We start from the raw sequence: 23,857 nt of genomic DNA, 5'->3' as shown, positions 1-23,857 counted from the left end.
GATCCCTTTCAGGGGCCCATTGTGCTCCTGCATCCCCCTCTCTGCTCTCCTGCCATTACCTTGCGCAACGTTCGTGCAGGCAGTGCCGGAGGAGCATCACTGAGCTGGTGGTGGAAGGCATCGAAGTGCAGTGAGTAGTGACCTGGAACGAGACAAGGGTCAGAAATGCAGACTTGTGCTGTTTCATTGCAGCCACAGAGCTGGGTTTAGCTCTGTAATGCCAGGTAACAGCTCCAAATGCTGCTAAGGCCAGCCTAGGGCTGCCTGTCTGATGGATAATGCGGAGTGCATCTGTCACACACAGGCTGCTAAGGAGAAATTAAGTGCAGAGAGAGATGTTTCACTGCTCCATTATCGAGAATGTCATGGCAAGGCAACAGGCTCTTAAACAATGAACATTTAAAGTTTCATTCTGTAAGCCTAAATTATTGCTAAAGTTGGTCATTGGTAAGAAGCCACACCAAGCTTTGGCACTCTCACACTTACTTAATTCTAGTCCCAAAGTACACACAAGTCCACATTGCTTAAGGACTGCAAGAACTTGAAGATTGGAAAAAAAACAAACCTGAAAACCTAGCAGACCAGTAAAGACTATGGAGTTTTTGTTTCTGGTTGTTTTTAGAGAGGTGGGGGGAAAAGGCCATAGTCAACTTTCAGGTGGTCTGGTTTTGTGTGTGTGTGTGACCTGCAGGCACTGGCAGCAGGCCTGCTGGGCACGTCCTTACCATGGGGCAGGCTTCGGGGAGGCACTGGTGGGGCCAGGACGCTCCCAGCGTGGGCTGACAGGAATGGCAGTGCCTCTCGGCTTCCGCTGTCCAGGCTCCAGCTACTGGGTGCAGCTGGCACCGCTGAAGGATTGAAACAGATGTAACTAACTCGGGTAACAGGACAGGGAGTTTGTGGGGCCAGCACTGGCTCTCCACTGTGCTCTTCAGCAGCAGAGAGATAGATTCCAGGGACTCAGTGAATGGCAGGATTGAAAGCACAGAAAGGCTACAGAGTGTTAAGTTTAGAGATGCTTTGTTAAGGAAGTGAGAGTTAGGTGATTGCAGGGCTAGTCTGCCCACCTCCCCTACATCCCTGGGCTCATTTCTAACAAATCTGAAGAGCATCAGGACTCTGTCAGGATTTTTGCAAATCAGTGTGGAGGTAAAAATGAAATCCCACCAAAGGAATGGTGGCTGGATCTCAGGTGTGAGCTGTCCTGCTTTGTGGGGAGTGGTGACAAGGGAACAAGGCAAAACCCTCTGGAAACACAGGACGGCCTGTGGCTGCACTGCAGGCACAATGAGGACTGAATAAAGGACATGAAGGAAATTATACCTCAATCTGTTTCAATCTGTTGCAAAAGAAATTACTTCAAATCTTCAATTTACTAAGCTACAGAGTTGATCAAGAGCTTTGATGACAAAATATTTAAAGACAACAGTTTGGCCTCCTTGTATTACAAATTCTCCTGAAGAGATCAAGTCTCTGTGAATCAGGAAGTATAGAGAGAGCAATGCTTGCTGCATTTAACAGAGAGTGAATATTAACTTCATGGACTTGGTTTTTCATAGAAATAAAAGCTGCTTCTTGACATGAACATGAACCTTTTTCAAGATCTTGAGAATTCTGTCAACCTTGAACATTATTAAAATGCACCTTCCTTCCAAACATGACTTGATTTATTCTGAGAAGAGACATACAATAGCTGTATGTTTATTTAAAAACAAATAAGCTACTGCAATTTCTTCAGATTAGCAAAGAAAGAAAAAAGTAATTAATTGAGCCTGTCAAAGAAAACTGAGATAAAAATAGCTTTTTCCATCTTCAGTTTGCAAAATGGAAGCCTGGTGAAATAAACATGGAGTTTGACATCTGAAGAGGATTTCTCCTTAATTAAAATGCCTGCAGCCATTCTTGGTGCATTTCTTTCTAAAATGACTTTGAAGGGTTTCTCTTTTTTTTTTTTGTCTCCCTAGTTCATGAGTTAGCATGAGCACGGGCTCCCCAAGGCCTAAAATTCCCTAAAGTAAAAAAGATCACAAAGTGACAGCTTTGTAAGACAGAACAAATCCCATCAAAATATAAAAGTATTTTTTTTTTTAAAGAGAGACTCTCAGCCTGAGAACCTGAGAAAGGCTTATGAAGAAGAATCTTGACAGAGAGCAGGTTCAAACCAGGGCCTACCTCTCTATATAAGTAATGAGGCTCCAGATGGATTTTCCCTGTACACATGCCAGAGTGCTCTAATTTGCACTACTACAATTGGTGTCAACGAGCTAAAACACAGGGACAAGATGCAACAGCAGTGCCAGCCTTGCTCATCTCTCCTGCCATATCCCATCATCAAATGAAAAGGAGAGAAAACCTGATTTCCTTGGCCTATAAAATTATTGCTGTGCTTGTTATTTTGGGGTTTTTTTAAACACTGAGATGCAGAATGTGAATGCGAAGAAGAACACTGGGTACCCAGTGAAAAATCCATTTTTGCTTTCTCAGTGTTCCCTCATTCACAGCCTTTTTAGTATTTAGGAGTGCAGGAAGAAGGTGAGATGATTTTGAAGAGTGGCTGCTGCCCAGTAAAACCAGTGTTTTAGCCAAAATGCTTCAGGGAAGAACCGAAGCAGGGAGCTCCCAGTGCTGTGACTTAGCCCAGGTCTCTGTCTGTGACTGTTCAGTGGCCAAGTTTCATTAGTGGGGAGGCTGCATCTGAACCATTCTGCCCCAGGCGACTGATGTCACCAGTGTCACTGGGAATTACCAACCAGAACTTCTGACACGGCCAGGAGGGGCTGGGGGACTGCCGACAAAATCCAGGGCAGATGGCATCTCAACTACATCGAATGCTGAGGCTTCAGGCCTGCCAGCAGCACCTGTAACTGCACTGTGCCACCAGCCAGGCACAAGAGCTGGGATTCCTGCCTCACCATCCCCACTGAACATCACCTGTGTCTTTGGTGGCTTCTTAGGGATTCTGTCTTTGATCTCCTGGCACTGAATACCACACTCCTGCATAATATCACCCACAGATACAAATTCAAGTATTTTTCCTAGACAGACAATAAATACTTATCAACCTTCCTTTTTCAGATCTTTCTCCTGTCCAGTACAAAGATCTCACCATCTCTGTCATATGTTTGGTTCAAACTAACATGGCTAAGATGGAGCTCCTAATGCCTCACTCCCCATCTGAACTCTCGTCATCACTCATTATTGGCATCAGGTCATCATTCTGCCATTTATTCAGAACTGGTGTTTGGTTTCAATCTGGACCACTCATGTTGAAGTAGGGGATTCTGATTTATTAGAAATTCTAAAATAAAATTTGCTTGTTTTTTTTTTTAAGGTACAGTTTAGTTCTGAAACAAAAAGACAGATAAAAATCTGAATGTATGATGTAGGTCAGACTAGATAGTTGCAGTGGTCTTTCCTGGCCTTAAAAATCTTTTAAGATACCATTTTTCCCAGCTGTACATGACTGTTGCTTGCTTAGGCAGCCTCCTTGTCTCAGATTCTGATTCAGGAATTTTGCCCTCTTCTGCTTTTTCAGAATGCTGCCTTTCAGATACTTTTTGAGCCCATTATTTTGTTCATGGCACCTCCTTCACAAGCTGCTCCTTTTCTCCTACCCCAAACAAATTCTTTTTCCTCTTTTAGTTTTTTTCCCCCTGCAGGGACTCTGCCTGTTTTTTTTCAAAAGAATGAGTTTAAAAAGCACATATTGCTAATGATAAATAAATATAAAACTACCTCAGAGAGAGATTACAAGGAATGCTTGTATTTTGAGCAATACATGTGTATTAAAAACCAGTATAACTCATGAGTAAAAAATAGAGTCCCAGTCTTGGGCTGTTCTTAGATAACTTCTCATTTGCTGCTTTGCAAGTTTGCTTGACAAAGGCTGCAGGAATTGTTTCAATAACAAAATGCTAAACTCAGAAAGCTTTCTGAAATAAGGAGGTCTGTGCCACCCCACCCTACTGTGAAGGCTCTGAAATGATGGTAGGTTGGCAGAAGACCCAGTTAATTAAACTGTTAATTAGAAAAGTGTGAGAGAAATGCACTCCGCCAGGAAATGTAGAAGCCCATTTGTTACTTGCTGTAGCATGAGCAGAGGAATAATTTTTAGCTAGCAAGCATGCATGCTGCAGAGGGAAAGGAGGAGTACCTTTCTCAGCCACAGACAGGTTGGGATCACTGCAAGGTTTGCATGGTCCAATCATCTGCTGGATCAAGGCGCGCTGGAAATTTGGAGGCTAAGAGAGAAGAAAGTTAGCAAAGAAGAGTTAAAAAAGTTACAGACCAGCTGAGGCAACATGGGGACTTTCTGTTCCTTTTTTTTAAGCGAAGAAGTTCTTAAACTAAAGATTCCCTGGGAACCTTAACCTGTGCCTACATTGGCAGGTACTGCAGTGCAGGGTGAGTGGATCCCTAGGGCGTAACAGTGCTGAGGGCCCACAATTCCTGCTCTCAGGAGGAGTTATTTCAGACCAGCTCTAGCCTGGCCTTGTGCCCATTAGCAGCTGGAATACATTGTTTTCCCTCTGAAGCTTATCTTTGGCTTTGTTTGATCATTGACTTTGCATGCTTTGAGACAGCTCTCCAATACAAGTGGGAAAAGTGGGCAGGATCAGGAGATGCCTCTCATCAGTGCAGGCCAGGGTGAGATTTAAATGCTTACATGTAGGCATACTTTTCAATTTGTCCCTGGAAATTAGGGCACAGATTTTTTTAAACCCATGTATCAGAATATTATTTCAACCTCTCATGGTTTCTGATACCTCTGGAAATCATAAAGTTATTTAGAATAAACTTGGAGGCTAGACTGTAGGATGGATGGCCATGGTTCTAAACAAATAAAGAAAATGGTGTGACAACTTGCAATGGACCAGGGCTCACAGGATAAAGTTGGGAAATGAGTCCATTTTCACAGGATGCATCTGCCCTTTTAGTAGTCACTACAGCTTGTATCACTCAACTGCCACAGTGAGTTCCTCCAGGGGTGGACTAGGAAAGCTCTGCTTCACCTCTGAGAATGATCCTAAATTGCTGTGCTTTCCAAAACTACAAAAGAAAGCTTTAAAGTGGTCAAAGCCAGCAGAACTACAGGCACAGTTTGAGGTGGTTGAAGTGAGCCAGCAGAAATGAGAGCTGCTACCTGTCCGTTTTCCATGATGGCTGCGGGATACATGGCGCTGCTCGGTCGGTCCCGGTGGGCTGGCAGCAACATCATCATCTCCCGAGAGTGGCGGTACTTATCTGGTAGAGAGGGAGAGCCTGTAAACAAGTGAGAAAAATCACGTACACGGGACAAACAACAGCCATGTCTCTGCATGCCCAGGGATCTCAGTCCTGTGCACTTGGCTCGGACACATGAGCTCACAGGACTCAAGGAAACATGGTGCTGAGCCCACTAAGCAGCTGGCTGTTGGTGGGTGCATAGCACGAGGATGGAGTAAGAACTGGCTTCTTATATACAATTAAGGACATAGCACGTAGGGTGTGTAAGATGTGTGTGTCCCTAGTTGTATGTTGCAAAGTGCTTCCTTTCAAACAAAAAAAAGTGGGCATCTGTGTGGAATCAGCTGTGGCTGTGCCTAATGCTCCTTTGCCCCATAAATTGTTGTAGAGTTACAGAAATGCCATAAAATTGTTCATTTTAGGACTGAATGTGGAAGAAAAGGATAAAAGCTTGAGATACACCATTCAGTTAAAGCAGAAATCTATGGGAATATACTTTATTCCTTGGTTCTGGATAGAGGTAAATGTTGCCATTTGATTGGTGCTATCTTGGTCAGCTTCCTCTTGTTAAAGCAAACCAACCCCAATAATAAATAGCATATTCTATAAATGTGAGAGGCACTTTGCTTACAATGCTGCTGTAATGATGATTACTATTGTGTTGCTGTACTGAGCCCTTTGATGACACCAGACATTTACCAATGCTTGGAGTTTTGTAGTAGGAATAATAAGTGGGATAATAAGGAATAATAAGATTTATCTATTAGTTATCTGTATAGCTGTCATTTAAGATATTGGGGTATTTCATGTAACAGCTTCCTGGCAGGTGGAATTACTTGGGACTCATGTCCTTCAAGATGAGTGCCACGTAACAATACACCTTCTGATGTGCAACAGCTGACAGTGGGTTTGCCAGAAGAATGATTCTCATTAGTGACTTCCTAAAGTCTGACACTACTGATACACACAACCCTTGGGATGCACAATATTAGGCAGGATTGATGTTGTGAAGCTGCTGAAGTGAGCTGTAATTTGCACTGATAGTTTGATTGCGTCACAAACACGCACTGAACAGATGGCAGCACACAGCGCATTACAGAGCCATGCCGGCTTTTGGGGAATACATGCCCCCTCTGGCAAACTTCCACAACCACACACATTACCTGGACAGCACTCCAACATATGAGCAAAGGCATTGGTGCTGGCTGATGCAGCTTTTACCCCAGCAAAAGCAAACATGCAGTTTTGGGGACTAATATTCAGCACACAGTGGAAGGAACAATGTGTCCAGCAGAATGCAGGATAAAGTCCTACAATTGCAACATTTCCATGAAGGGGGGCAGATGCCAGATTAATCTACACCCCCACTCTGACATGAACAGTAGCAGAGTATCTGCATTCTAGTCCCGAACTCATTTTCTCCCCAGACATAGAACAGAAACATAATTAGACGACATTCTTTGCTTTATGTACAACATTAGCTTGGAGAACACAGTGTTAACGCTTTGTGCTGAGTCTTTTCCTCACAGGTCACAGATAGTCCTGTTCTGCAGGACAAATGTTAAGATGCTGAACTTTTAGGTGTGCCCAGAACTACAGCACAGCACAACCTACACTGCAAACTTTCTTTTTATTTATCTTGTCATCCTTGCTCTTTTATATCAAAGACCAAACCACCTCTACCTGCTGTCAGTTTATATGGGATTACAGAGTCAAAAGACCTTGGACTGCAAGACCAAAAAAATCCCACATGTGCTGGCAGAGTGTAGTTTAAAAAACTGGTACCCTACATTTGTCATTAACTATAGCTATAAAAATGGTAACAGATTATGCCAAGTGTCCAGTCTGCAAACAAAATATAAGTATTGCTGCTTTGGACAGATAGCACAATAACCGCAGCTTCTGGCTGGCAAAACTTAAACAGCAAAGTCAAAAAAAGCTTCTAAAGCTTCCAGAGCAGACAGTGGCCATAATAAAATGCTGCAGCATGTGCCAGGGCTTACTCCTTTTAGCATGTAGCTTGGTGCACTTGATGTGTGCAGCACTGCAAGTACTTTCTAATGAGAAAGGAAAACCTCTGCTAAGGCCAGAGACAGTTTTGCTTTTGAAATTATAAATATATTAATCCACTTGTGACAAGTATTAATTTTAAGGAATAAACTGAACATTAATGTAAACTCCAAAATAATTTAATCTCTTCTGGTTCATCATTTTTATTATGGTTATGAAAAGTTTGCTCCTGCACCAAATACTAATTTTTTTGATTTAAAAAAGGAAGTTTTAATATAAGTACATGTATTCTTGTGAAGTGCTGAGTAAGACACCAGGACTCAATTTCTACAGGGGACAGTGTTGAGGAAGCAGCAGGGATGCCTTTAGAGGCCAGTCAAGTGTCATGTGGGCATTGCTTTTTGAGTGCATTGGAGGAGTCCTAATTGCATTTTAAGTTAAATTACTGATAAACCCTAGCTCACTCCTAGCTCTCTCCAGGCCTTTTTGAGGTAGTTTCTTGCTTTCTGATCCCTGACTTGTGTAATCTTTTAACTGCAGTAAAGTTCAGCAGTGCCTCATGAGCCACCTCAAATGAAGTCAAACTGAATTGAATTTCTTATTGACCTTTTACACAACAACAGTGGTGCTTCCCTGACAGGGAAGGAACTACTCAAGGGTCAAGCCGGGTGAAAACTGAGATACATACTTGTAATAATGTCTATTGTTAGCACAGAATTAGAAAATTCTTGCAGTATTCTGGGTTCAGTTCTAAGACTTCTGTAACAGTGATAAAATCAAATAATTGATCAACTTTCCTGATGACTATCCTTTAAAAATTCTTTATAGATTAATAGCTTAGTTATTTTCTTTGGACAAGCCAAAGAATCACCTATGTTGCTATTTTAAAAATCCATAAAAAGGTAATTTTTTGGAAGTGGAGAACAATTTAAATTCCTGGATTCTTAATACAAAAGGTCATGGCTTCCTTTGGTCACTGATGGAACTAATTTGTTTTAAAGATACCCATCTCCTCAGGAAAGGACTCTGCAGTAAAACAGAGAAGGTGGTCTAAGTACCTGCATTATCATTTGAATAAATGAGAGAAGCATTTAAAAATCAGGCTAAACCCTAGAAATCCTACCCAACCATGCTCAGGTTAAAGCCACACAGGTGGCAAAGATGTTAAGTTGATAAATTTAGGTGGCCTTTACGAAACGAATTGTTGGCCTTTGTCCACTTCCCATCTGACCAGTGTTCAGCTGCAGCATCGTGACTCTTGTAGCTTTGGTGGCAGTCTCAGCAGAAAGGCCAGGGGTTGGATGGGTCATGGAGACTGAACTATCCTCTCACCTCTAGAGGTGGTCCCTCCAGGACAGAGATGAGGCACATGGGTGGGGGCAGCGTGGGGGAACTTGCACAGCTGCCGCCCATGCTGTATCTGCTCTGTGGGGAAATAGAGGGCTTCAGCCTCCAGTGGTGTCAATCCAGCACCTTTCACCAGCGCTAAATTAAAAAGAATATAAATAAATACCAAAAAAAAAAGGGAAAAAAAAAGGATAGAGGTGCATTGGCAGAGCTGCATGTCATGTCTGTGAAGTACCTTACTCCAGCCAGTGATACTGGTCTCATTTTCACAAGCATCAAATTCACCCAGTTAAAAAACAAAACAAAAGGAAGAATCACCAAGGAGAAGAACACAGCTGCATTATCACAGTGGAATTTAAGTGTAAGGGCTTTTTCTCATTAGGAAGAGCTCCATTTCCAACAGCAGTGTTGTAATAACCAGGACAGTGACTGGCATACTGGGAAACACAGATTGCATCTGAGACCTTACTAGAAGTGAAATCCCACGACTGGGTAATGTCTGAATGCTGTGCTCACCTGATCTAGAAGTGAACAGAATAGCAGAGAAGAAACATTGTATCACAGGCTATATAAATACTTTTCAAACTCATTACTTCTCTTACTGTTTCCCATTTGAAATCTGTCTGGGTCCCATCCCTGGGAGGTGCTGTTGGCTCACCCAGAAGCCCAGAGCCTTTGAAACATTCATCACGTTGGTTTCTAAGCAACAGTGAATAATACCGTAAAGAGGGAAGCTGGTGATGCTTTGCAGTCACCAGGCTCAGGAAGACTGTCACAGCCTGTCACAGCCTGTCACTGTGAGCCTGTCACTGGACTTGTAAAGTGGAAAACAGCGTGAAACAGTACAGCAGCAAAGCTTTCAGATCCCCCCAAAGATTCACATGCCAGCTGAGGCACATCCACTTAGGGACCTCTTCCTGACATGACAGCCCTCTCCTCAGTTCCATCTTCCCTCTCCTGATATTCCAGTTTCACCAGGTTACTGTTTGTCATGATTTTCCTTCCAGCCCTTGGTAATTAGTGCAGCTATTTGCCTTTATTTGAAGATGTTCACTTCTCACCTTTCTACTCCATCTGATCCCTCAATTAAATCACCTTGCTGCATCTGTGTCATAACAACAGCCAGTCAATTAGGATTTTACTGGCAGATGGAGCAAAAAAGCCCCAAGACTGCTTGAGAGAAAGGGCTCTTCTCCATATTCCCTCTCCATCAGGAGACACAGAATTCCCCTGTATGGGAAAAGGGGTAAGATTTAAATATCAGCCTTTATCTCTGACTATATCCTGGGCACCTTCTTCAGAGGCCTGTGAAAAGAGGTGTAGAACCTGCAACTGAGAATCCAAAATGAGAGGAAAAAACCAAAAACCTTGAAGAGAAGTTGTCAAAGTCAGGAGATCACATGGAGTGGTTTTGCTTCAGCTGGGGAAGAAAATAATTAGCAATATCAAGACCAGCTACTGTAACAAAAAGGCAATATGAGTACCCCCAGAGTCTGCTTTTATATTTTTCCTTTCTTCAAGAATTTCCCAGCAGGGAAGCCCTTCTTTATCTCCATTATTTAAAATTCCTATCTTTCAACATTCATCCTATATATCTACTTTGGTATACACATGTTTCTGCTAAACTGCCTCAAGTCTTTTTTTGTCATAATATCTTTAAGCTTGTAAAATTATTTCTTTGCCTTTGTCTTCATGATCTCTCTTTTAAGTACTATACTGAGGACTATTCTTGTTTTCCTCTAGACTGCCTGCCACAATTTTGTGGTGGAACAATGGAAATCATTATGAAATTCAACTGCCTGAAACCAGCATGTATTAGAAATACATTTGATATATGGATGAAAAAAAGCTTAAATGGGGAATTAAACCATTTGTAAAGAAAAAATATTGAAGAGGTATTTACATGTCCAAAAGAGAAACAGTGTCACATGTCAATGTAGGTGGTGTTTCACCTGTAAGTCAGCAAGGTTGCCAGCTTTAGGGAGCACCTGCAGGTGCCCCCCAGCAGGGCCTGTCCATGCTTACCTCGAGCGCTGGAAGGGGCAGAGTTAATCATCTGGGATGGTGCTGAGTGAGTGGAGCTCAGGCTGGAGGTGGAAGGACTAGCCTGGGATGAGGATAAAACAGAGGCATTGGTGACTGAGCCTTGGTACCTGGGCTTAGGATAAACAGGAGGCAGAGAAACCATCGAGCGACCTGAGCACATCAGTGCCTTAGGGATTTACCTGTCTCAGATGGGCCAGGGCAGCCTCTGCCCAGCTTCAGTGCAGGCCACTGCTAACCTGCACTCAGGACTGTGGGACTTGTTCCACCTCCCCAAACCAAGAGCTGCACTAACTGCACATGTTCAACAGGGCAGGTTAACAAAATGGGACAAAAATGTCACTTTCTGAAAGCAGCAGGGTGACCTTGGACTGCAGTACCACAGTCACTGTACAAACACAGGGGATTTCTTCTCAAAGTTAATCTAGTGAGTTACTGTCATATTTCTTGAACAACGTTAGATTCTACCTATCCAGTTCTTTGAAAAAAAATATCACAGACAGATCCAAGCATGTGCACAGGTAAAGTGTACTGCTCCTAAGCAAAACCCTCTGGAAGGTGTTCTGTGCTGTTCCCACCCAGCGCTGCTGGCTGTGCTGGAGCTGTACCTGCATGTGGTACATATCCTCAGCAGTCTCCCCCACAGAGCTGTCTGTCAGGATAACCAGGTTTCCTGTTTCACTGGAGGTGTGCGACGACAGAGAGGATGAGGAGTGTCGGACTGAACCAAGCATGTTCAGCGGGCTGGAAAAAAAAACAGAGCAAGGGCATAATTATTTTTTAAACCTGTTTGTGAAGCCTGATTTTTTTCCAAACTAGTAAGTACCTGCAGTTACCTGCTGCTTTAGGTCACCTCTAGAGGTCAAACACTTTTGAAAAGGCCAAATGAGCTCAAACAAATCCATAAATGTGGGTAAATATGAAAGAGGTGACAAGAAGATTACAGACAAAACAGAATAGTATATAGGATGTTGAATTTCAGAACCCCAGCCCAGGGTATTGTCACATTATGACCTTGGGTGCATATTTGTTTTGTTTATAACAGAACACACTGAAACCACTCATATTTTTAATGCTGAGTGGGAGCAGCTTAAAAAAACCATTCCAAAGGAATCCAAGCACAAGACACATGGGTCAAAATCCAGTTTTCCTTATTGCATGCATTGGGCCTCAGCATTACAGTTGAAGGCAATTTTGTAGCTGACAGTACATTAATACAGCCCAGCAGGTGTGCAGGCTGTACCCTGATCTCCCTCAGGGAATGAACTTTTCTTTGTCACTCTGAACCACACACACAAATACACTGTACACTACAGCATTTCCCTAGTTTGTCCTAAAAACTAAAAAAGCCTTTTCAAAGTGAGGAATTTTGAGGGGAAAAAAAGCTATCACCCAGATACTGTTTATCAACTGCTAAGCCATGGGAGCAGTATAAGCTACTCTGTACTAGCATAAAGAATGTCACCATCCTGGATTCATGGACCAACTTTCCACAGCTTTTTATGCCAGCCTTTAAAACCAGCTAAAATATAGTGACCCAATAAGAAAAATAAACACAGAAGAGCAATTAGCATTTTCAAATAAGCAATGTTGTCTGGATATAAAAACCACTATTTTGTCCTTGTAATGACAATTTTTATCCTCTGTCATTATCTTAGATTTAATATATGGGCATTCAGTTTGAAAAAGCACCACAGGGTAATTTTTTGATGTGCTGATCAAAACACCACAGCAGCCTTTCTTGTATTTGGCTTCTGAGTTAGTCAGAATTATAAAAATAATGATGTTAACAATTTTGACCCTTCCAAATGGGTACATATTGAGTTGGGTTCTAAAACAAGCCATACAATTTTATGGTAGATAAGGACCCAGTTATTTGCTCTAGGTGCAACAGAAGTAGGAGAGGCTGAGACCTCCGAAGTCAGATTGAGTCTGGAGAACTGAGGGGCAGATTTGTGTTTCTGCCTCTACAATAAGTAAAGTGGTGGAGTCACACCTGAAGGTGTTCAGCATTTGCTGCAAGTTGGATTTCTCAACTTTCTTATTCCAATTGTCCAACTTCAATAATTAGCACTGAGTGAAGACAAAAGGCACTGCTGCCTGAACTCCTGCTGCCCTCCTGCAGTCCTGCTAACACTCCTTGGATCCTGGAGCCTTGGTGGAACAGCGTGCAGAGCCCCTGGTGTTGGGAAGAAGAGGGGAGGGGTTACCTGTGTCGATGCACCAGCTTGATGCTCTCGGGGCTCATGGGGCCGTGAGACACCAGCACATTGCTGCGGGGGGTGCTGGAGCCAGAACAGGCTGGGCTCAGCTTATCCAAACCAGGCAGCTCCTGCAGAGCAAACACACTTCAGCTAAGTCACTCATGGAAAAATGCCAGTTTTCTTCATTCATGCTACTTCCAGTTATGGGACTTCTTTTGAAGAGAACATCCAACACTTCCTGTTAATCTTCCTCTGTCTTACATAATTTTCTGCTATGTGAAATAGCAATTGAAAATTAAGCTTTACAATTGCTCTGTGATACAACAAAGAACATACAAATATTAACAATTCTTGTTGAAAGGCCAAGTTAACCTATTTTCTACAACTGCCTTCTTGCACAAAAATCAAGAATTCCATTGGTAATTTGGCAGTCCAGTAGGTTTAATCAATGCTGTATCAGCCCAGTTCTTTTGTGAACCTTACTACAACTGACAGATGTTTAATCATATAATTCAAAATGGGAAAAGTGACTGTTGGCTTACATGGTACAGACTGGATCGCATCATCTGGAACTGATCTATCAGTTTCTTATGCAGGGGACGCATTTCGGGGTGTACAAATTTCTCATGGACTGCCAGACCCACTCCTAGGACATGTACCTGGAAAAAGAAAATGCAACATCAGAAACCCAAATGAATTGTGTCTGAGAGAGAACAAAAGTCTGTCCTGCAGTTCTGGCAATGTGCAAGGAATATGCCACTGTCCATTATAAGACTGCTACTAATTAAGCCAAGCCTTGGAGTCCTGGCAAGTTCATACTACTCCAACAAGTATTTAAGTGTGAGACAAGTACATTTGTGTCATGTTGCATTGCTTTTCTTAGGAGATAACTGCAAAAAAAAAAGCCCAAAAACAGCTAGATTCTCTCTGCAGAGTGAACAGCATTTAGCCCTCACACAGATAATGCCCTGTGACAAAAACTCCTCCCAGTGCCAGGGACAGGGTCTGAGCTGCCAGCAGAGACTTCTAAAAGGAGTTTCTGATAATTGAGATGAACAGCAGCAGTGTGGCACACGCAGTCACTCCTCCTGTTCCTCATTAGTTACTTCTAAAGGTCACTTTTTCAAAGGACAAACATATAATATTAATGATTGAATGAGATTATATAAGGTCTCAGATGAAAGAAAATAGCAATGATAGGAGGCTTAAGATGTATGTAATTCCTTACATGATCCAAAGTCTGTACAAACAATAACTAATTAATCTTCAAACATCTCCTGAGGATTGATGGGAGATAAGCATTATTTTACAGATGGGGAATCTGAAATGCAATTCAGTGATTTGTTGAAGAACAAACCTAGTAGCTCTATTCAGATTTGGGCACATTGTTTAATGGGGTATATCTTTCCAAACTTTCAGTTAAGAGGGAGGTGATTATCTGATTTCATTCCCATCAAAGCATCCCGCAGCTTTATCTACCAAGATGTTTCAAAGAGGACACTATGGAAAAATAAAACTGCAGATAATATAAATAGGCATTAAGTTTTCATACATGGCTCTGCCACTTTAATCTCAAGCCTGACCTGTCCTGCCTCCGATTATCTTTGAAATTTGCTAGGAAGACATAGTTCAAAATGCCAAAAATGAATGGCAGGCTTGAAATGCAGAAAGATGTCTGTTGGATAATAAATGTAGAAAACAAAATAATTGTACTTTCTGCTGAGCTTCCTCATATCCCATAAGGTGACTTGTCATAATCGCCTTGCCCACTTCCCTCTTGTTTTTTGTTTGAATGTATTTAGGTCTCCTGTACCAAAAATCTTTTGCTTGTGAATGAATCAGTTGGATCTGATGTTTAGACTGACTGCTGATGAATCCAGACAATGTAGCAATGTTCTTCTGCACATGAAAAATAGTACCTGTTCCTGCATGAGTTCCTTGAGCTGGGTGATCTTCTCTGCGTCTCCGGGGTGCTTTGTGATATAATCCTTATCAAAAAAGGCCTGCAGGAAGAGGAAAAAAAAAAGTGCCTTTTGCTTATAGGAAGGTAGTTTCATCATAACTTGGAGTCAAAGGATGAAAGGAAAAGGTCCAAAAATGTTAGGAAAACAAAAAATATATTAAGGTAACAGCAGAGCTTAATTTTATTGTTCTTTAGCACTCTGGGATGCAGAGAAAATGGGCTTGGCAGCTGAAACGATTCTGTTGAATCATGACTCTGACCAAGTTTCCCCCTGTGACAGTGATGAGCAATACCACTAAGCCTTGTATCTTCCAGTTATTTGAATTTTATAGTTTCCTTCACATAACTGCCTAAAGCTAAAGGAATTTAGTGAGTAAATTGGCAACTGATGTAAAGCCTGAAGAGCATTCTCTCCATGGCTCCGTTGCGAAGACCAACCCAAATCCCTGAACCACTCCTGCAATTTTTCAGTATTTTACCCTAAACCTACCTTTTGCAATGCTCAGTTTAAGTAACAGCTTGCCAGAGATAATGCTGGATAACATATTGTATTTAACATCATTTTAGTTTTACAGTGAGTCTGAAATTAGCCCATCAGCAAAGATAATGGTTCAATAGCATGAATTAGTGCTTTTTCCTGATTCCAGACCTAATCAGTTACCACCAGTCCCACAGCCTCTATTGCAAAATGAATTTATAATATAAGCAGTATTAAAAAAGCTGTGTCACTGTTTCACCTGCCAAGTGAGGATTTCCAGATAAGCCAAGTGTCATCCTTGAGAAACCCTGCTGTTACCTGTACCTATTTCCATGTGAGATCCCAGCTCCACCCCTGGAGCCTCCTTGCACGTGGCTATGCAAGCACTGATGCAGAATAACCAAGTAGGGGGTATAACCCCATTTTTAGATAATGCACATGAGATTTTCTTATCTTATTAAGCCATACTGTAATTGAAACAGAAATGCAAATAGGAAGGGTGATGCTCAATGAGAAGCAGAGCCTGGCTCACCTCCTGGTACCGCGCAATTCCCCCGTTAACGGCGGCATCAATCACTCCGTTCAGACACATGCTGAGAAGATTAATGTTGCCATGCATTTGTTTATGCTGGTACTGGCTTATCAGTGTCCTCAGCTCCTGGTTTTTGTTCTCAACCACTTGAATGGCATTTTCCAAAGGACTTACTTCAACCTCAAAGGCAATAAAATATACTTTAATTCTGTGGACACTTCACTGAGATTTATTATCTTCCTTGTAATAAAATGGTACTCCAGGATTGTTCAGTGAGCTCCCTTTGCTTTTACTGCTTTGTAGAAAATTAGCTACATTAACAAACTCCACTGTTGGCAGTGCTGGATTTCAGGTCACTCGGTTGCAATAATAGATGTCTTTCTATATACCAAAGACATGGCAGCAATGCAATTATTCCATCCTTTTGGCACTGTCTCCATTATATTATTAGCTAATACAATTCCCCTGGTTACATTCAGCCATTATTTAAATGAAGTGGTAGAAAAAGGATGTATTTAACTCTTGGTAAACACCATTTTAAACTGCAAGATTTCAGCCCAACAAGTTTTAAGCTGCCTATCCCCTGTCCTCAGTAACTCATCATTTCGACCCCCAATTACAGGAATTATCAATGTTACCAGTTCTCTTCTCTCCACTTCAAACCAGCGAGAGATCCCAGGCAAACTGTGAGTCAGGGTCAGAGTAGTGCGTTCAATCCACAAGCTCTGCAAGGAGTAATTGAGGCTGTGAGGAACAGTGATCACAACCACATCCTCTGTACTCCTACTACAAGTGCAAAGGGGGCAAGGCTCAGAAAAGAATGCATTAACCTCCCAAGCATTAATTCTGTAGAAGGTCTTCCTGAAAGTCACTTAAACAACAAACCAGGAATTCAGCATGCTTGAAACAACACATTCAGCATTTCTATTGATTTTTAAAACTTCTCCAATCACCAGTTGCGTCATGGGACCCAAAAAGACATTGTAGACCTATATGTCAGTAATAAAAAAAAAGTCCAGCCAAACAAACAGTGTCTCTGAGCACTAAAATAACACACCTTTAAACTGGACAATGCTTTAAGCAGGTCAGAACTCAACAATATTCAATCAGACCGTGGACTTAACCTGTTACTTGAGTGGCTGTAGTATCTGGCTATCAAATCAGGATTATCTAAAAGGCTCTGTCAGCATAAAATAAGAAAACAGTATTCACCTTGAAGAGATGAACACTTAAGCACGGCTTATTTGCTACTTGTACCTTAAACTCGTTCTCCTTGTCCTTGGGGCCCTTGTGGAAGGGTCTGTCGTAGCGGAACTTGCGGATGTTGTTGACGCGGTAAAAGCTCTTGATGCGATCGGGGACACGGTCCATTTGCAGCACGTCTATATTGTCTGGGATGGGAGTCACTGCATAGATCTGCAAATCTGGAAATTGTGCAGTCAAAGAAAGCTTTATCCATGTGTTAGGAAAGACAAATAGGAAACAGCAACCCACACAGGAGGCTCCATTTGCTGACAGTGACATTATGGTTCCAATCCTGCACAGTATCCATGCTGCTCTCTCAGAAGCCAAATAGTGCGGGTTCCATGACTAAGCTCTGCAAAGTCCCTGCAGTCCCCTTAAATGTGATGTGGTTCAGTCCTTAAATGCACTGAGCATTGTACAGGTGACCAGTGAGAAGAATGACATTCACAGCCTTGGGTATAAAAAGGTTCAACAGTTTTAAAGAAAGGGAAATTGCAAAAAAGTAAAATATAAGCAGAATGGAAAATAGTGCTTTGGAACTAGTATCTGTTCCCAACAAAATAATGGCCCAGAGAAGGTATGAGGAATACTCCTAAGGACACACTCTGTGTGCAATGCCAGTGCTGTTGGTAAAGCATTAAAACATGGATATGACTGAGCACAGCCTTTCCCTTCTACATGGAACATGACCTGCACTACTCCCCAAATAAAAATTCACTGCTCTCTCCAACACCATGTCCCATAACAAAGCAGTTACTGTCTGCTGCAGACAAGGTCTGTTTTTGTCCATATGCAGCTCTACCTCTGTGCTCTGCCCCAGCTCCAGGGAGCGTTTACCCTTTCACAGAAGGATACACTGGGCATCACACTGCAATATGGAGTCGTCGGGGTGGTTTGGGTGCTGCATTGCAATGGCTTGGGGGAACTCGCTCAGCATCCTCTGCTGGAAGGCTTCCAGCCTCTCATAGTCGTGGCCCCGACACACATATTCTTTGTTCTGCAAGAAGGACAAGCGTAAATTAGTCCTTAAAAGTAAGTTAAATTCTAGTGACTTCTGTCTCACTTTAAATGTTACTTCAAAACCAAAGATAAATGACTGGCAATGTGAGCAGCTAACATGAGAGCAGATGTATTTTATCCCTTCATTTTTCTTTACAATGTATTTCATGAAGAAGTGATGAATGAGGAGACTATTCCACTGATCTCTGATTCAGGCACACCCAGCATTCAGTCTTGTGGTCCCTTCTTACCTGCTTTTCGGAAAAGGCACTATTTTTAATTGGACTATTCTGAAACCTGTCAACTAAAACTTAAGTCACCAGCTTGGCTGTTCTACACTGGGAAAGCTGCTGTCAAATACAGTTTATACCAGATGGATAAAAGTCCTGAGCTTCTGATAGAACAGAGGGAGATATGTGTTTATCATTTTATCAGTTGTCCTTGGAAAGAAGTTGCAACAAACTATTCACAAAAATCACTGTTTAATCACTGCTGTATTATCACAGCCATACAACCCAGCCCTGATGGTGATGAACAATACATGCTCAGGAACTCCCCTGTCAATAGTACAGTAATACAGAAAAGCTTTACCAACAATTCTCAGTGGCCACTTAACAAATTCCCCTTCAGCCCTAAAAGCACTTTCCTCTTGATGAACAAAATTTCATTTCTGCTAATAATGGAAAGCTGCATTTAGATGACTCTTGAGGCATTAAAGCACTTGTGCAGAGTTCTTGGATGCTTTTTGAGCTATCTCTTAACTCCAAACAGCACAATAAAGGATTTCTAAATTCCTCAGTGTCAGGAAGATTATATTCCAGTGTCTTAACCCTCACAAACCACAATTTTCATCAGTATTAATATCTCCTTGTGCAAGACCAATCAAAGCAGGCAAATTCTCTAATTTTGGTAGTTTAAACTCTCATACAAATAATAACTAGAAGAACAGGGAGGCTTTTCACCTTCATAAAACAATTAAAAAATTAATAAAAAAGAACAGTCTTTTATTTATTGCATTTAGAGACTGCAGTATATTCAAGAATGTGTTGTTAATTGCTCTGGAAAAGGGATGGGGCCAAGCAGTTCTTGATCTTGGTAGGAAAATCGAAGGGAAAGTAGCAAAACCAGATCATAAAACACAGCCAAGGAGTTATCTTTGGCTTTGCATTTCAACTTTGTGGAAAGGAACTCCTGTTCAGGCTGTGACATGTGTCACCTTGTATGCATCAGTCACAGCAGCCAATGGACTGGGAGAAGAATCACATGATGAATCTTGACAGTTCAGTCTGTAATGCTCAAACTTTGCAGCTATTATTAAATTTGGAGTGAGCCCACGTTTGAAGGTGAATCTCTTCATGACACTTACTGTATTCTCTGTTTTAGCTTTTGATTGCAGCAATCTAGAAAACTGTAAGCCTATAAATAAAGTTATTGTGATTCTAAAAATAATGCCCTCAAAACACCTCAAAGCTAAATTTAATAAGACTTCAGACAGATGCCAGCACAAGATCTCAAAACATGGCTTGTCAGGCCTTACTTGAACTTCTGGTAGATGGAAGATATGGACAGTTTTAATTTAAATTTACTTTTGCAGAAAAGCTAGAAATAGATGCAGAATTCATGGAAACATGAACAATGACTTTTCTAGACAAAGGGTCTTCAAAAATCAAAGATACAGAAAGAAGTGGTTATTTTCTGTTTTAAGCTATACAGCAATAGAAAAATAGATGAGAAAAGGGCTTGGAGTTATTTGATCCCTTTAAATCACTCCCATATCCATTTGAAGATTTTAAATCCATGTAAATCTTTTTCTTCTCTAGAATAGCTGCTTCCAATCTCTTTACAGTGTGATCCATGCTGATGTGACTGCTAATGGGCTTAGTCTGTGCTCCACAATGTGTGTGCTGTATGGATCATTAGGGAGAGAAAGGAGGAGGATGACTTTTAATGAGATTGCTACATTAGTAATCTGCTATCAGAAGTACTGCTACCAAATATAATTGCAGAATTAACAAGGATTATAATTATGTACGCTCGTGCTCGCTGGTAGTTTCTCCAGCCAAGGATCCACGTTGTTACAGCACTTTGCAAAGAGTCAGGGCTGAGCACAGGAAGCTCAAGCAGTGTCAAACACCTTGGCCATGCAGGATCCAAGGGAGGATCCACAAGATAAAAAGATAAACTCTGACAGTACTTCAGATGTTAGGAATGCTTGCGTGCCAGGATGACTGTGTCGTCACTCACTCGCTGAAATATTTGTTGTTAGATAATAAAACCAGGAATTGTCACTTTTCTCTGGAGATCTTCATGGGGCAGCTCTGGGTTCACACTGCAGCACCCATTCTTTCTTTGGATTCCTCTGCAGGGCCTCTACACACTGCTTCAGGCTGCTGCAGTCTAAATTCTGTGAGGAGCAGCTGGGGAGGAGGGGCTCCGGCTGGAGAAAAGGAGGCTCAGGGGGATCCCTCTCACCCTCTACAACTCCCTGACAGGAAGTGGTAGCCAGGTGGGGATCAGGCTCTGCTCCCAGGGGACAAGGGACAGGGGGAGAAGAAACTGCCCCAAGCTGCACCAGGGGACATTCAGGCTGGACATCAGGAAGAATTTCTTTGTGGAAAGGGTTGTCAGGCATTGGGAAGGGCTGATGAAGCCCTTCCCTGGAGACAAGTTGTTCAAGAAACAAGTGGACACGTAGCACTTGGTGCCATGGTCTGGATGACAAGGTCAAAGGTTGGACTGAGGATCTTGAAGGTCTTTTCCAACCTAAATGATTCTGTGATTCTCAGATTCTGGCACTGTTCACCTTCAAATAACATTAACCACCATCCTTTATGCACTGGTATTTCTTCTCCTCGACTAATTTCAACTTGCCTTTATTACCCCTGCCTGTGTTTCCATTGAAAGACTATAATTAAACCCCAATGTGGAAATCCTTCTTAAAAAAAACAACAAGCAACTTCATAATCAGAGGGGAGTATAAGAGGGCAGCTCTCAAAATAGCTTGGTTTTGTATGGCTTCATCCTGTGTACCTTGATTGGTACCACCTCTTGTCCAACCATTCCTTCAAAGAGAACACAAACCATGCACCTCCAGTCCTTGAAAGCTTGCAGTTACCTTGTCCTGTCACATTCAATGGCATCTGCCATCAATTTGCAGGCAGCTCTTGGAGCACTTGTCAGATTATATTCCTTCCTTGCTCTAAACTAGCAACAAGACATTGTATAAACAAATACCCATTTAAAGTTTGATTCCTCATTAGGAAAAGAAGAAAATTTCACTTTTTAAATGGATTGGTACACCAGCAGACAATGAGCTCCAAGTGAGGACGTGTCCAAAGAAGCTGTTTGGCTTTTGTCAAAGAGAGGAAATTTTCACTTGTACATAGCATAAGAGTCATCAGGCTGGGATTAGAATTCTGTCAAGTGAGACTTTTTTTAAAGTGTGATAATTTGAGATGATGAAAATTAGTTGTAATGACCCAACATTGCTGCAATACAGCATTTTGCTTAATATAGAGGCAATTTGTGCTGCATCTGCAGAACATCAAAAATTCACAGTGGCATGAGTCAAATTTCTGATCTCTGTTCCCAAGAACATTCCCAGTGGACCGTGTCCTTCAGTTCAGCCAGAAAACTGTTTTTATTTGTGCAGGCATAAAAAAAATATGCTGAATAGTAGGCATCATATCTCCAAAACAAAAATACAAAGCCTTAACAGCTACTCTGAGCCTGGTCACTTTGTCACATCCTGTATAAGTTTGGCTTACCCGCAGGAAAAAGGGGAATTTTCGACCATAGAAACCAACTCTGAAAAACTCCGGTTCTAAGCGCTGCTGTTCCATGATATTGTCATAATAGGTAGCTTCCATTTTCTGTGGAGGAAAGAGATAGCTGCTATCAGACCCTTAAAGCTGCACTTAAAACATTGACATCTCAACACTCATTAAAATATCACATTACTCTTTTACCCCCGTGATTTTTTATGAAAAGACCAAAATTCTCTAAAGATAAAAATGATTAATTAAACCAGTCTACATGGTAGAACAGACTGAAATATCACCATACTCATTTTACATTTTGCAAGATGACATATTAATTTTTCCCGGTTTATCTTATTTTAAATTAAACAGGTCTTGCATGTAATTTTCTTTGCATTGCAGAATTAATGGCAAAGCTGAGATTAAGATCCACGTTGCCTGGCTCACAGTGTCCTATTCTCTCCTACAGATCAAAATCCATACCACTGCCTGGAAAATTACATCTAATTGGGTTTGCCTTAATTGAGTTGAGGGGCATGAAAAAGGATATAACAAAATTAAATCTACAGCTCTGCGCACCAGAAGGTTTAACATGGAAGAAAAAGGTGGTTGCAAAGAGGAAAAGGACTTTTTTCTAGTTCCAATCAGCAGTTTTGTGGAATTGTGCCAACAAAGATGAAGAGTGGGATTTCCAGACTCTTTGGCAAACTGAACTTCAGGAATTTCACTGTGGCAAAAGGTGTCTCTTCAAGGAGAAGAACCAGTTTGACACCATTGCTTCCACTGCAAGGAACCCTAACTCGCAATACTGCATCCTGGTTTGTGGTCAGTTCCCACAAACATTAACTCCCAAAGTCACTGCAGGAAGCATCAGGGAATGTGGTGGTGATGTGAATGGCACAGAGAGTGCACAGCCAAGTGCTCTCTTTAGGGGCACTTTGGAGAAAACAGGTTCTTCAGAAGTGCAGTTTATCAGACCTTGTTAGACAGGTGTCTTCAGATAAAAATAAACTGGACTTTTTAGAAAGAGAATTTAAACCACTGCATATGTCCATGCAGCATAAATCTCAAATTTGGATACGTGTATGCTACCCCAGGGGACAGGAGGAGATGAACTGTTTTTCACATTCAGAAAGTTTTTAAATAACAACAGGAACTTCAGCTTTTTCTGATTAAAGCATGATGCTGCAAATGTGCCCTGATTTCATCTTGTGTTTGATTGTACCAGAGGACCAGATCCCTGTAAACTGGTAAGAATGCTATAAACATTGGTCTTCTTCATTCTCTCTCTCATTCATCTTATCTCACTGAGGCACAAGCTGTCCTTGATTCTTTTGGAATTAAAATGAAATATGTATTAAAAAATAGGATATTTTATGCAAAAATATATGTAAATATGCCATTGCAATAGCAAGCCCAGCTCCTGTGTGTGTGTGCTGCCTTCATATACTCACAGGATTTTACTGCTACCAGACTCTGGAATTATTTCAGTGCACCTACAAAGTCATCAATATGAATCAACGGCAAGGAGTCTCAGTGAATGCATGGAGCTCTATGAGGAATGTGATACTTTGAAATTCAGAATCTCTGACAGGAGAGCAGGATGCTCTGGGCAATGAGGCAGGAGTGTGCAAGGAGGGAAGGTGCAGGCACTCACCCGGATCCAGCTGAGGCTCTGGTAGTCATAGAGGCTCTCGTACTGGATGGCCAGCTCTCGGCACAGCGGGATGCCGAACTCCCAGCTCTGCGGGGCCAAAGCAAATCACACTCACAGCAAACACAATGCTGCTGCCAGCTCAGCTCACAGCAATATGGAAACTCAGCTCTGGGAACTCATTTGGTATGAAATGGCAGAGATTAGATGGGAAAACGCAATGTGGTGAAACCATTTCCATTAAATAGCAGATCAATTCCTTCAAAGATGGGAACAGAGGCATATGTTCCATGGAAATTGCACACACATACTGCTTGTTCTGACAGTTCATTTATGAGACTGGGAACTTATCTGGGAAAGATAATAAAACTAACAATTTCTCTTCGTGCTAGACACCC

The 23,857-nt window shown here is 41.8% G+C and overlaps 1 protein-coding gene across 8 annotated transcripts in view; it reads right to left on the bottom strand.

Moving 5' to 3' along the window:
* DOCK3 (dedicator of cytokinesis 3) overlaps positions 1-23,857 on the bottom strand; it is a 185,598-nt gene that overhangs the window by 4,902 nt on the left and 156,839 nt on the right. For 2 of the 8 annotated variants that reach the window (XM_066558288.1, XM_066558289.1), the window contains exons 39-54: positions 23,463-23,549; positions 21,815-21,919; positions 17,904-18,045; positions 17,061-17,227; positions 16,442-16,528; positions 15,804-15,983; positions 14,750-14,833; positions 13,373-13,489; positions 12,837-12,958; positions 11,235-11,370; positions 10,609-10,690; positions 8,569-8,721; positions 5,144-5,262; positions 4,154-4,241; positions 726-848; positions 60-142 (exon numbers count right to left, since the gene is read on the bottom strand). In XM_066558288.1, coding sequence (XP_066414385.1) covers positions 60-142; positions 726-848; positions 4,154-4,241; positions 5,144-5,262; positions 8,569-8,721; positions 10,609-10,690; positions 11,235-11,370; positions 12,837-12,958; positions 13,373-13,489; positions 14,750-14,833; positions 15,804-15,983; positions 16,442-16,528; positions 17,061-17,227; positions 17,904-18,045; positions 21,815-21,919; positions 23,463-23,549 — 1,875 coding nt within the window. The remainder of the gene's footprint in view (positions 1-59; positions 143-725; positions 849-4,153; positions 4,242-5,143; positions 5,263-8,568; positions 8,722-10,608; positions 10,691-11,234; positions 11,371-12,836; positions 12,959-13,372; positions 13,490-14,749; positions 14,834-15,803; positions 15,984-16,441; positions 16,529-17,060; positions 17,228-17,903; positions 18,046-21,814; positions 21,920-23,462; positions 23,550-23,857) is intronic. The other 6 variants (XM_066558290.1, XM_066558291.1, XM_066558293.1 and 3 more) reach the window with 6 other exon arrangements.

The sequence above is a fragment of the Molothrus aeneus genome, chromosome 12, assembly GCF_037042795.1.
Source record: "Molothrus aeneus isolate 106 chromosome 12, BPBGC_Maene_1.0, whole genome shotgun sequence".
Classification (NCBI taxonomy): domain Eukaryota; kingdom Metazoa; phylum Chordata; class Aves; order Passeriformes; family Icteridae; genus Molothrus; species Molothrus aeneus.
This window is presented reverse-complemented; position numbering and strand designations above follow the sequence as displayed.